Consider the following 14,772-nt stretch of genomic DNA (forward strand, 5'->3'; position numbering starts at 1 on the left):
TCGCAATTTGACTATTTAAATATAGAATAATGAAATGGATTGAAATTAAAGAAGTAAGAAGAATAAAAACAAATATTAGGTTGGTGCAAAAATAATGTCGTTTTTATATATAGTTAAGCATCAAAAAACGACATTATTTTTGCACCAACCTAATAAAGTACATGTTAATATAAGGAAATTTTAAAATAATTTAAAGATAAAGAAAATCAATAGTAATGAACATGTATAATGGGAAATAATATTATAGTAAATAATGATAAACAGAATAATAATTTTAATATTTAATTTAATATGATAATTGTTATAATCAGGACAATAATCTAACAAAATAAAAAGATCCCCTGACAGCTGATGAATGATTTATTTATATATATATATATATATATATATATATATATATATAGTGTCAAGTTTTTACATTTTTTCTGGCGATAATTGTATTCGGTATGAGTTACTTCCCCTAGGAATTTGTTTTCTTTTTAGAAAGAATTGTCTTTTAAAACAAGAGGAGTAACTTATACCGAATACAATTATCACCAGAAAAAATAGCAATAAATAATAATAATAATAAATTTATGATAAATAACAAATTTAAGGCGATAAAATAACATGTAATTTCAGCTGAGGTTTTGCAATGTAGTGGTAACACAGATCACAGGCTATGTGGTTGCAGAATTGAACCTTGGTATAGTCAGTTGTGAAACACATGTCCATAGATAACTATTTTATCTATAATAATTTGCATACATACATACATACATATATATATAAGTGATTTATATAAGACATTATTTGCTACACATTTGCAAAGCATGTTTCGTCATAGCTGTAGAAAGCTACTTCATATAAATTCTAAACATCTTTCCTTTACATTTTCATTTTGTGGTATGAAACTTAAAGTTCCACAAAATGAAAACACAGAACAGGCGACTTCATTGGTTGGGTCAAATTGAAAGAATAGGTAAGATTGCTTGGGTTAGTAGATTTAGAACTGTTGAGATGTTATGGTCAGTTAGAAAGGGAAGGCTAACGAAAACATGGGATGAACTGATATATTTGAGAGTAAGAAGGATAGATAAAGGCCTAGCCGAAGATCGTTTGGTTTAGGAATAAATTTTTGAAGCCAGTCAATCTTCCTGAGATGGCAAAATAATAATTAAAAAAAAAAAAAGGATTGCCCTCATACACAGTTATGTCTATGAACAGGACATTATACAATTCAGGCACTTAATGAGAATAATCACAAAGATTTCTTAGAATTCTTCTGGTTTTGCTGTATATTGAATATTGAGTTCTTTATAAAGAAAACAACATACAAATATATTTACTAGACTTACCTATGATCCATTAAGTCACAACAGCAAGCAGTGATTTCATTCCAAAATTCATACACTGTTACATTCTTTAAAATATTCTTCTTCCATAACTAAAGAAATAATTCTCTTTCTATTATTATTATTATTATTATTTATTTATTTTTTTAAATATTTATTTACTTGTCTGCCGTCACAAAAAAACATCATATCAAATATTAATTAATGAGAAATGAATTACCTCCCTTTATAGTCGCTCTTAGTTCAGTTAAATCATTTCCTCTCCAAAAATTTTCAAAACAAAACAAAAACATGGCTGTCTGTTTAGGGTTTCAAATTGGCTATTTTATTTTATAATTAAAAAAAAGCAAATTTTTTTTTATTATAGATTCTTTTAAAATTTAAAAAAATGTGCAAATAAAGATTCTGTTATAATTTATATTTTTTTATTCAGAAAAAAAAGGAAACAATGTGTTATATGTTGAATTTTCATTGAAAAAATATGTTTTAAATTGATTCTTTTTAGCTTTAAAAGGTTAAATAAGAATTAATTTAAAAAAAATATTTTAAATTGGTCATTATTTGTTTTATTTTATTTTTTATTCATTTTATTTACCATATGTTTTAAAAGTGTTCAGCAACCATGGAATTTCCACGGGTTCTACTAGTTGTTATTATTATTAATATTGTACTCACTAGTTTTCAACCCTAAACTATACCCGATGGTAAGGCCCCAGCTTGCGGGCTTTGGGGAGTATGGAGCCACTCCATAATTGCTATTGCTCCCAGGTCCACTCTGACCCAGAGTGGTAGTACCTGTTAGGGTCTCAACTATGGGTTAAATAGAAACTGACTTGAAAAAAAAAACATATATTCTATTAAAAACTTTTTCTTCAAAATCACTGGATTCGACATTAAATGACCTAAAAACGGTTGATCTGCCCTAAAACAAAAACAACCAACTAGTTTTCACACAGATCATTATCAAAGATTTCTCTCTGTCAAGAAGCTGCAATGTTCCCTGATTATTATTATTATTATTATTATTATTATTATTATTATTATTATTATTATTATTATTACTACTACTACTACTATATAGAATTATTTTTTCATTTTATTATTTTTATGTTAGAAGTAAAGATATTATTTTGGCAATTAAATTATGTGTGTGATTGTGGTGACATATGTATGAAAATTAGATAACAATGCTAAAAAGAGAAAGTTGCTGTTTCTGTAAATACTCACAGATACATTATGAGATATTAGCATGTGGTTGAATCGACATAGCAAGAAGGGCTTGGAAAAATACATAGATATCTAAAAGGGAGAAATATGTGACTTTTTCAGTTAATTATAAATTATGACTAATTAGAACAATTGAAACAGTTTTTTGTTTTGTTTTCAACATAGCTCAATCCTAGAAATAAAGTATATTGTAGCATGTATTAGTAAAGTATATTGAAAACAATTTCACATTTAGTATAATAATAGATACCAATTGTACCTACCCCTCCTTTTCTGGGTTAGTTTTACTTTTTTCCTGTGTGTGTGTTTTTTTTTTTTAAGCTTTTTTGGTATTTTTTAAGCTAAGCTTTTTCTTTATTGCTGTTGCCAAATTGTTATTATTTAAAAATAGGATTTTGAAATTAAATTTAACTAAGATATTGTCTGGTCATTAAACTATACTAAATTAACCGAATTGTTATAAAAACTAATTTTGTTAATCACATCAGTCTTCTGTATTGCCCTCTTAGTTTTTTTCCAAATGCTTGTAAATAGTAAATTTGACATAATATAAGTTTATTGGGCACTTTGAATCAGAGAAACAGCAGTTGACTGGAAAGATGATCTTGAGAAAGATGAATAAAGTTTCTCAATGAAAATAATTATATTTTTAAATCTTGACTGAAAGAGATAACTAAGATAATGTTTTAATATCTATTTATAAAATTATTAAATCTAAATAGTTTCTCAGACTTTCAGTCTTTTAATATGTCAATGTTATTCAGTCTCCCCCTCCCCATTTTATTTCCTGGATGTCCGTTTTATTTTTTGTTGTAAATTCCTAAGTTATTGCATTGTTTGTTTGTTACATTGAATTCAATCCAGCCTTGTTATTTTATTTATTTATTTATTTTTTTTTTGCCATAACAGAGTACAAAACTGACTTTGCAATCTAGTGGGGGTTGATCTTTCTTCGCTACAGCCCTTTTCACACAAATGTTGTTAATCTCTCTCATATTATTATATTCATGGTAGGTGCTCGACTAAGCCCCAATCTCTCATCCTTCCCTCCCTCCGTAGAACAGTCACAGCAAGAAGTTACCTAGCTACAACCACAGCAAAGAGCTTTCCTTTCTCTCTACCAACAACCAAACAGAACTTTCATCAACAAAGTTTCTTTCCTATCTGTAGAACAAAATATCATGCGGCTGCTTCCCAACCAACTACAACATAATCGTCTATAAGTCAAATAATCAATTCCTCTTAAGTAATCTTTTGCCTATTCCATCTATTGGTTCTGATCCTATCATAGCGGCGATCATCATCCAATTGACAGTCACTGTAACCATCATCCTTGAGTGGCTCAGGGCCTTGATAAGTGGGGATCTATTAGTAAAAAAATAAAATAATAAAATAAGATTATTAATGTTAACTATAATTTGTTTAATTCAACAGTTAAACTAATGAGGTTGAAATAAAGACATCTCTAAAACCATTTGGGATAATATTCTTCTTGATAGTTTGGTCAGTTTTACTGTTTTTTTATGTTTTCAGATCCACTTAAATTTAAAACATTTTTCAGAATCAAAATCATATGGATTTTGATCAAATTTGGAATAACAATTCTAGAAATAAGGTTTATTATATCTTTATTTTAATTGCATCATATCTTGTTTTAATGGTATCATATCTTTATTTTAATCTTTTAATTGTATCATATCTTGTTTTATTTATATCATATCTTTATTTTAATCTTCATTAAAGTGGTAAAAAAATGTTTGTAGATTTTTACGATGTGTATTCTTCTAGAGACAGTATTGCAAAACATATTTCTTCTGAATCATTTTTGATAAAATGCACTGACGTAAACAATTGCATTTTCTAAGAAAAAAGGAAAGAAAGTGAAGAGGATGATGATGTAAGTTCCTTTTAAGTATGAAGAATTTCATTGAAGAATAGGATTTAAGTGCAAAGTGTTTCTGAGCATTTCACGTTTTTTCGCCTTTAAAGAACCACTCCTTGGATTATTTTTGACAGCTTTAAAAGATAAAAGCCAAGGACAAGCGTCATAAAATCATAAAACAAAAGTCTTTTCATAACTAGTAATGATATCCTCCTTTCGCTAGTATATATGATGAACAAACATATACTACCCCCCTTTCCCAACATTGGAAGGATGGTATTATGACAATAGAACAGATACTACACTACCCACCTTCTTGGGAAAAAAAAGCAGATAGTAATCTCTTAAAGAATCATAACCAGAGAACGGGTACTACATTACCAAAAAAGAAGAAATGCCTGGGAGGATGGTATAATAATGATAGGACAGATACTACATTATCCTCTTGCTTGCATTGAGCATTGAAAGATAGTACATTAGTCTGAAATAGTAAACTGAATTGAGCATTAAAAGTCAGTAACAGTTTTGGCTTTAGACAAACAGGTACAAAATCTCCATTAATATGGTTTCAATGTTTTTTTTGTTTTTTGTTTTTTTTTCCTTTTTTTCGTTTTCAAGCTTCATTTCTAGTAGTCATAGGACAATTCCAATATTTCTCCGAATTCTGATACAATTACCCATTCTATTCTAAATTTTTGATTTTAATATTTCTCTAAAAAGAATAACTAAGAATAAATTTTAAATATGAAATGGCTGTATATAAATTTATCCCCCCAACCCACCCCGATATCTTTTACTTTTAATTTTTTTTTTTTTTTTTTTCAAAGTCATAAAATTCAAATGAAATAAATTTGAAATTTTTCTTTTTTTTTTTTTATTTTCTCTTTCTATAGTATTTGGCAGACATTGACAAATGGGGTGTGGATTTGTTTAAAATCTCTGAATTTTCCAATAATCGGCCACTCACTTGTGTGACATATACCATATTGGAGGTAAGATTTTTAAAATAATGAATCTTGAATATGTACAAGTGGTGTGAGATGCTTGTTGAAGAGTGGAGGTAGCCATTGTCTGACTCTGCTTACTTGAGATAAAGAAGAAGAAAAGGGTCACCAAGTTCTACATAAAAATACCAACATTTTCTCTATAATGAAATCAACTTTATTTAACAGTGTCGTCAAAGAGAACAGAAACAGAAATGCAAAAATGTAAGGCAAATTGGTTTGATATAATTATAAATGTAGAAATGTGATGGAGTTCAGGTCTTTAGTCTTGAACAGGAATTTGTATCTTGCTTTGGGTTTATTTCCACCTCTAGTCACTCATGGCAAGAGGTGAGATGAAATGTTACGCCTGTCTACATTGATGTCTCAACTGGAACTGATTAATTTGCTCAACAATTGGTTTGAACAAAAGTTGAGAATAAGAATATATATATAAATTTGATAATTAAATATTGTTATCTCCAAAAACTTGTTTTGCTTTTAGAAGGCTCATCAGTGTGGCTATACAACTGATCTTCTAATAGCATAGTTGAAACCTCAGACCTCAAATCTTGTAATCCAGTATCTTGTTACAGTGCAGCCAACCAATCAGCTGTACAAATGAGAAATGCAAATACTGCTTTAAATCAGTACTATTTCAATTGTATCTATAGGATTCAACCAAAGGGAGGAACCTTTGCATCACTGCTTACACAAGATAATTTTTCACAGAGTGGCTTGTTATGAAATTAATTCTAATAACGAATTGTTTGCTTAAATTTTCTGATATACTTGTGTTTTGAAATCTTGTAATAGTAAAAAAAAAAATATTGTTTTAACACAATTGAATAATTTGTGTAATTTTCTTATCAGGAAAGAAACTTGCTGAAGACATTCAATATTCCCGCCCAGACTGTTGTGACGTATTTGATGCATCTGGAAGACCATTACCATCGAGACGTCCCATACCATAATGCCATGCATGCTGCAGATGTCACGCAGTCAACCCATGTTTTGTTGTCAGTACCAGCGCTGGAGGTGAGCACATTTCATTTGCTTATATATTGTACTTATTCTTATTAATCAATCACCACTTATCAAAGCTGTAACACAAAAAAAAGGAAAAGAAAAGGCAAAAAAGCAAAATGACACACAAGTTTCGAGAATTCTCTTAAAACACTCTATCTGCATTCTCCACACAGCCTACTTTTATACAGTCGAGGTTCACCTAATCTACATACGAACGACAAAATTTTGTGTCACTTTGCAAGATCACTAATCATAAAAGTTGTGGGTGCTGCCATCTTGATTCTTTCTCCCCCCCCCCTTCAGTCCCTGGCAGCGTGATTCCACAATGCACACATGTGCAGACATTTTAAAAGTAAGCCCTTTTCTTGGTTTCATAATTTTGCTTACAAAAGCTAAACACCATTTACAGATTAGAGTTAATGAGATGGATAGATTAATTGTTCAATGATGATAAATATTATGAAAGGATTGATTTCTAAAATTAAGAAAAAAAAATAGTTGAACTCTTTTCATTGGCTACTACATTGAGTTTTAGGAGAGGATTTTACTCCACTTACCCTTGATTCTTATTTTATAATGTTAAAGTTTCCAGACCATTTATTAATGCTACCTAATAGAAAATATGATAACTCAGAGGTGGGGAGTGTGTTGGAAATCGCAGATCAGCAGTTTTGGGGGGTTTTTTTTAGAATTCAGAGAAAGAGTCAGCTTCTTTTTCAGTTGATTCTCCACATTTGCTGCAAGCACAAATCTGAAGATCTTCTTGAATTCCTGATTCAACTATAAAAGTTGAACAAAAGTGAATTACATTAAGCATGTCAAACCAAAATTATATCTCATTATATCTAGATATGCTATACAACAAAACTAAGAAAAAAAATTAACATATTCAGAACTTTTTTTTTTTTTTGTAATTCATAATGTTATAAAAAGAAATAAAAAATTATCAGATTAGAAATTGTTTTTTGTAGTAAATCTTGTTCATTTTATTTATTTATTTATTTGTTTTACAGAATGTATTTACAGATCTTGAAGTATTAGCAGCCATATTCGCTTGTACTATTCATGATGTTGATCACCCAGGAGTCACAAATCAGTTTTTAGTAAACACTAGTAAGTAGTAGACATTTTGTTTTATTTTCTCAAAAACCAAAAGTCACATTTTCTTTATCAGGAAAATGTTGTTTTTCTATTGCTTTTTTGTTGTCCCCTTCTCCTTTGGGTGAAGACATCTTGCATATCTAATTTCATTCATTTTTTTTTTTTTTTTTTTTTTTTTTTTGTAAATACACTGACACATGGTCGTTTTGTAATGTGAAAGATTAAGAAAATTAAAATTGTCTTCAGTTGACTTGAGAACAGAACCAATATTTAACATGCAGATCTAAATTCTTTTATGCAAATAAACAAAATTAAAATGATTATTTACAACATGAAACTATAAAGTAAAAACTATAATTGAAATGAAAATGTTTCTTATTTCAATCAAATCAAGTAATGTGTTAAACAAAAGGGAATCTCAAGAGAACCAAAGTTTTAAAAAAAAGCAGAAATCTTAAATGATGGAATCAACAACACTCTACAGAAAAGACATTGAAACATCCTTTTTAATTATGAAAACACAAAATTGGGGAAAATCTTTATTATATGAAATAACATAACTATTTAAAATGAAAATGTTTGTATCTTAATAAACTCAAACAGCAAAGATATATTAGATAAAAAGAAATTTCAACAGAAACAAATAAAAAAAAAAGAAAACAATAATTAAATTGTGACATACCAAATGGTGTAAGTTTGGGTGGAGAGAATGATTGATAGATTTGGATTCAGAAGAATGACCTTAGCAAATGGAAGTGATAAAACCATTCAATTTGACTCTTTCTGGACAGATACTCAAAATGTATCTGAATAAGAAAAGAATGAAAACAATTTGGATATAAAAAAAATTTTTTTAAATATGTTTAGCATTAAGTTCACTCTTTAATTTGTATATTAATCAATATAACTGCAACCATTCTATATATAAATTTAATAAGCATGACAGAGGCAATCTTTCTCTCTCTCTCCCTCTCCCTCTCTCTCTCTCTCTCTCTCTCTCGCTCCACCTTTCCTTTATGTAATTTTATATCTTCCCTTTCTCTCTCTTTGTCTTACAAAACAAGACAAGTTTATCAATTTATTTATATTTAAACAAAACTTATATTTTTTCATCAGTACACATGTTTAATAGCTACCTCAGTTTAGGGTTCTGACTCTTCATTCCAAATATGTTGTAATATGATGGATTGCTGTTACTTAGAGCTGAAGCAGAAATTAAATGATAAAAAGAAAATGCAGTCATAATGAAAAGGTTCACTGGCCATACAACAAATGAGAAAATTTTTGTGTATCACAGAGGAAAAATATGATATGGGATTTCTCACTATTTAAAAAAAAAACTTTGATACCGTTTTATCAACTCCTTAAATCTATTTATTTTCATAATGCAGCAGTTAGAATGGCTTTTTCAATGGATGCCAGTAATAACTGGAAAAACACTTTGCCGTAATTTTGTCATGTCTAAAAAAAAAAAATTCAAATAAATTTTTAATGCATAATTACATGTATCTCATTGAACTCGTTTTCTTCTTCTCCTCTCTCCATAGGTTCAGAGCTTGCTCTTATGTATAATGATGAATCAGTGCTGGAAAATCATCATTTGGCCGTAGCATTTAAACTCTTACAGGAAGAAAACTGTGATATTTTTGCAAATCTTTCCAGAAAGCATCACCAATCACTTAGAAAAATGGTTATAGATATGGTAAGACTTTTTTATTTACTTTATTTATATGAAAAAGTTCAAATCAAATAACCAAAACAATTCAAGGAAATCAAATAATGCAAAAATTATTTTTTAACAAATTAAATCTTATGTATTTTCCATATATTTAAATATTGCAGATAAAAAAATAAGTTCAGTGATTAAAAGTTTATGTTAAATAGTTTTCATATAATAATCTGATAAATTATAAAATTTATGATATAATTAAAATTTTAAATATAATCAGATACCAAAAATCGACACTATCCATTGTATTATAATTAAAACTTTAATTATGTCAGTTCATAATCTACCAAATTATTGTATAATGTACATGTAAATCACTTTATTCCAAACTTTCTACTGCAAACTGAAGCCACACTTGATGATCTGATTATCATCCTTTTCCCAAGTGTAGGATATCATAAAAATGTAATGTGAACAACCATCCTGTTGTCCAACTCCCATACCCAGGTTTTCTCCCTATAAATCTGGTCGCTACATCATCATATTATGCATCAGTTGTTTGAGATGAATAAAAGTTTTAACCACCCTCCTCCTCACACCGAACTAATTGATTATTGATACATAATCGTTTTTTTTTTTGTTTTGTTTTTTTTTGCCTATTTTGACTGACATATTTTGATTCATTCATATTTTCCTCTAGTGAAAACTACAAAATTCAAATCAAGCAAAAATTATCAGAAAGCTGCATTGCTCTGTTTGTTATAACATTTTATGTTTTAACAAACTCTTGATTACATCTTTTCTCATTACTTTTTCACTGATATTCTGTGTGCAGTTACTGAAATCTAAACGTGTGAAAAAAGTTTATAGCTTACTTTTTTATACTCACTTTATATTTAGAAGGTTATTTAGAAGGTTATTTTTCATCTATGCCCCCCCCCACACACACACACACCCACATTGGTCAAAAAGATTATTCTTAAAAATTGCTTCTGTTTTTTTATTCAAAGGTGTTAGCTACCGACATGTCGAAACATATGAGTCTGCTGGCAGATCTGAAAACAATGGTAGAAACCAAAAAAGTGGCTGGTTCGGGAGTTTTACTGCTGGATAATTATACTGACAGAATTCAGGTAAGTTAGAAAACACATTTTTAATTTTGAATGATCTATAGACAAGCTGGTGCAAACATTTTGACTCATAAACAAGCCATTATAGAGATTCCTTTTTTCTCTGTCTCTACTATTATATAAAAGTCATTTTGTGTGTGTGTGAGTTCCTTTCTCATAGGTTCCGAAACGGCTAAGCCTATCTTTTGTAAATTTCACACAAAGCTAATTTATATGTCTGACAGTGTTCTTAAATATGTTTTGTACAGAAATTCACCCGATAAGTATTGAAAAACTCCGATCTTTCTCTTTTATAGATAAAAAAGAATTTTTACAGGGAAATATTTTACATTACACTGGCCAAGGGAAATAATAAAATCTCAGGAAATCATTTTTTTCTTATATATTTATTGATTTATTGTCATCTGGAGATATAGTTTAGTGATAGAGCATTCGACTACAGATTGAATGATCCCCTGTTCAAGCCGCGGTGTACCTCACTATTTTATTTTAATTTTTTCTTATTAACGAGTTCAATTTAGAATAAAGGAAGAGGTACCATTTAAAATTGCTGTTAATCATTTCTTCATTTGCATATTTGAATACTAAACGTTAATCAGAAGTAACTTTTCCAGAGCATTCATCGTCAAGCCCAAATATCAGCTGACATGATACTGTAAACAAACACAGACAGAATTTGATGAACGATATCATCATTATTTTTTTTGTTTTTGTGAATTAGTCTATGGGGTAAATAATTACTTGTAATATTCAATAGAGGATTGATCCTATAATAATACATACACAATCTGCATAAATTAAAATATCATGTTTAAGCGTATTGTATGACTGGGCAATGCCGGGTGGCCAGCTACTTTTTAACATAATTTTAATCATGTATTTATAATTTTATTTATCATCTATTATTTATGATATACTTTAGAAATGCAGATATCAGAGAGAAATTTATTAGTAACAGATTGATTAACAACATTATTCGGAAAAAGAAATTAGTGGGATTTGGACATACTTCCCATCTAACAGACTTCATCATATAAAGAGGATTTCACTGAAACAAGATCAAGCACATGACTACCAAAGATATGAGCCGACCAGATAAGAGTTAAAACTGGCATGCTGCTCCGACAGCTGAAAAACAGGTTCAAGACTGTAATAAGTGGTTGTATTTTGTTTTCAAGCAAGTGGCAAAACTTTCTAGAATGTTTACATAAGTCAGATATTACCTATCATTAGCAATTTTGCAAAATGTGGTTTTATCAGGAATTGTGCAGATATTTGGATAATACATTTTCAGGGAAAATTGATTGAACTTCAAGTGCTGTTTATATGACTACCAAAATCTCTGAATTTGAATCCTTTGGATTATTTTTTATCAGAACATCTTAAATCACTAGTTTATGCTAGCAAACAAAGAATTTTACAAATACTGGAAAATAACATCATTCAAGAAATTGAAATCATAAAAAATTAAAACTCTATTAAATAAGTTTTAAAAATATAAGAAATTAAAACTCTATGATGAAAATATACAAACATTTTTTATTGGGTAAAAAGTGTTTAGAAGAAGGTGAATATCACTTTAAACACATATTATTTATTCTTATATAGTAAAATATTTTCTGGGTCAAGATTTTTGTTCCACCATATATATTATTGCTTTCATTTTCTGACTTAGTTTTGAACCTCAGTATTAAACACAATGTGAATCACTCCCAACTTCTCTTGTCTGTTAACATTTCACTTACACTGTTTGCTAGGAGGAAGCTGTCAACTTATTCCTTCTATGGTTTACTGCATGTCCTTTGACTATATGTAACATTATGCACACATTTATACATGGGAGCCATACGTTGTATGCAGTTTACGTCACAAGGAACATAGGACAAGTAATAACTCGACTCCTTTAGTTTTTTTTGTTTTTGTAACAATGGCATTTATTCCCTTGTTCTCCTGCCATGTGTGACTTTTCATTACAGCTATGATGTCTTTAACATGATCTTGCTCCTTCTCTCTGACCTCTGTCCTTTTGATTGTTGTTTTGAACATGCTTTCTCTCCTTTTTATAGTCTTTTTCTTACAATGACGTCATTTCGCTCATGGCTCGGTATTTGCATATAGCCGCTATATTCACTCTGTTACATATATGCACACACACACATACACATACATATATAATAGCATTTAAGCTAAATTCAAGGAAGAATAACTTCTACCAAGTTTAGTCACAATTGTTTTAAAGTAGATTTCATTCAAATTCAGTAATTTAATAATACAAGAAATAAAAAATGTGTTGATTTTTTTTTTCTTTTCAACAGTTTAACAATTAAAAATTACTCATCAGAATAATGAATTACCACATAAGCATTTCAACGAAAGTTGCAAAAACAGTTCTTTGTTTGACATGCTGCTTCCTTAATTCAATATGGCAACATGTCGTAAGAAAAAAATATTGAAGGGAAGTAATTATATTCAAAGGGAATAATTGTATTATTAATAGGACTTGCAATTAATTTGAAAAAGAGACAAATTTGAATTTACCTTTCTTTTTTTCTTTTTTCGTTAACATTTTTTTTTTTTACTCAATTTACACTGGATTCAATTCCTAAAACAAATTTGATGATATATAATGATATTTTTTCTTAATTCATTAACTTTTTCTATGAAATAACACTAGTGTATTTTTTTTTTTAATGAAAATTTCTCCAGTTGATGTAAAGAACTTTAAAAAAAAAAAAAATACTGTTTTTACATGGAGGATCGTAGCTCTCCAGATTGGGAAGTTCATCTCCATTTCAGCTTTTTTGTCCTTGAAAGAAGAAAATTCTTGTCTCTTCCTTTAGATCAACTAACAATCATGATTTTAACAAATTCTTTTTTTTTTTAATATAATTTAGGTCTTGCAAAATATGGTCCACTGCTCAGATTTAAGCAACCCCACGAAACCTTTAGAAGTTTACCGAAAATGGGTTGATCGAATCATGGAAGAGTTTTTTATTCAAGGTGATATGGAACGTGATAAAGGTTTAGACATTAGCCCGATGTGTGATCGGCACACAGCAACTGTAGAGAAATCCCAAGTAAGTAACCGTTTTTATTCTGTAATGCTCTACAGTTTGCTTTTCTTATCAAGTGTTCAAGATTTTTTAAAGATTTTATTTCTAAAATTATATTAAAAAAAAAAAAATCAAAAAACTTCTATCAAACATTGCAGTGATGGGACAGGTTGGAGCTTGGTTGACAGTGTCAAACTTATTAGATTGATGACTCTTTTGTGGACTTAGTTTTTCCATATTAGATAAGGTATAACAAAAGTCTCCAATCTAAAAGGTCCCACACTGTCAACCAAGCTCTACCCTCTGTTTCATCACCACAATGCTGTATGTTTGTGCTTGTTTTACAAATATTTTAATGGAATGTGCTCTACTGAATTTGTAGCACTGGTTCTTCCTTAACTCTCATAAGTACTCCCCCAACTAACTTGACAATCAGCAAAATCCCACCCTTTTACTGTAGAGAACCCCCGATATGGGAAAGTTTTTTACTACAATAGTTTTTTCCCTTAAACTACTAGTCTTTGGAATTCCCTACTTGTTTCCTGCTTCCTGATTGTACTAACATGCAGAAATGTAAATGTAATGTGAACAGATATCTCGCTGCTCAATTCCGTACTTAGAGTGTCCCTAGGTATGGTCCCTAATTTACAATTGCCCCTCATATCTAAATGGGCAATGTTGTAATGTTAACATATTAAAAAAATATTTAAAAAACTAAAAATATAACACAATAAATAACATGTGCTGCATTGTCAACCTTGTGTTGTTCATACAGCAATAAAGTTGCTAAAATCATTACAGAAACATTAAAGTTCACAAATTGTTATTCATACCTTGGTAGCTGCATGTTCTCATTTATACGGACTTTTTTCCTTTTTTTTATGGAAGTCGTTTCAGAAAGGCATGTAGTCACCAGTTGATGTAGGACCTAAAAAGAATGTAAAACGATTCACTGGAGATGCCTTAGTTTCGAAAAGACCAACACTACTACAACATGAGGTTTATCCCCCAAAAAAGAAAAGAAAATGGTCATTTAGTTTTTAAAAAAATATTTGTGATGCTTTTTATGGTATTACTAGCCGGGGGTACTTAGTGTTGCCCGGGTCTTTGGAGGTGTAAAGGAAAAAAAAGTTAGTAGTCAGGCAGGCTCGAACCCGTAACGTGGTGATGCGAAGGGGGAAAAGAAAGTGAAAGAAAACGTGACATCTTACCACTATGCTACGAAGCCATAGAAAGTGAAAAGCGTTCAAATTTAACGATGTCAATCAAAAAGTTGACTTGCTAAGTCAATGAGTTCAAGCAGGTCCAGAAATGAACGTTGGCTGAAGGCCAGTTCAGCTTTTCACTGTTTCATTTATTTGTTT

At 29.6% G+C, this 14,772-nt stretch overlaps 1 protein-coding gene across 13 annotated transcripts in view; it reads left to right on the top strand.

Annotated features, from left to right (window-relative positions):
- The window catches only part of LOC145245959 (3',5'-cyclic-AMP phosphodiesterase 4C-like), a 1,213,142-nt gene that overhangs the window by 1,182,939 nt on the left and 15,431 nt on the right, over positions 1–14,772 (top strand). For all 13 annotated transcript variants that reach the window (XM_080107731.1, XM_080107732.1, XM_080107734.1 and 10 more), the window contains 6 exons: positions 5,337–5,435; positions 6,300–6,464; positions 7,469–7,568; positions 9,104–9,258; positions 10,236–10,358; positions 13,250–13,432. In XM_080107731.1, coding sequence (XP_079963857.1) covers positions 5,337–5,435; positions 6,300–6,464; positions 7,469–7,568; positions 9,104–9,258; positions 10,236–10,358; positions 13,250–13,432 — 825 coding nt within the window. The remainder of the gene's footprint in view (positions 1–5,336; positions 5,436–6,299; positions 6,465–7,468; positions 7,569–9,103; positions 9,259–10,235; positions 10,359–13,249; positions 13,433–14,772) is intronic.

Source organism: Euprymna scolopes, chromosome 23, assembly GCF_053919585.1.
Source record: "Euprymna scolopes isolate OS-2025 chromosome 23, ASM5391958v1, whole genome shotgun sequence".
Taxonomy (NCBI): domain Eukaryota; kingdom Metazoa; phylum Mollusca; class Cephalopoda; order Sepiida; family Sepiolidae; genus Euprymna; species Euprymna scolopes.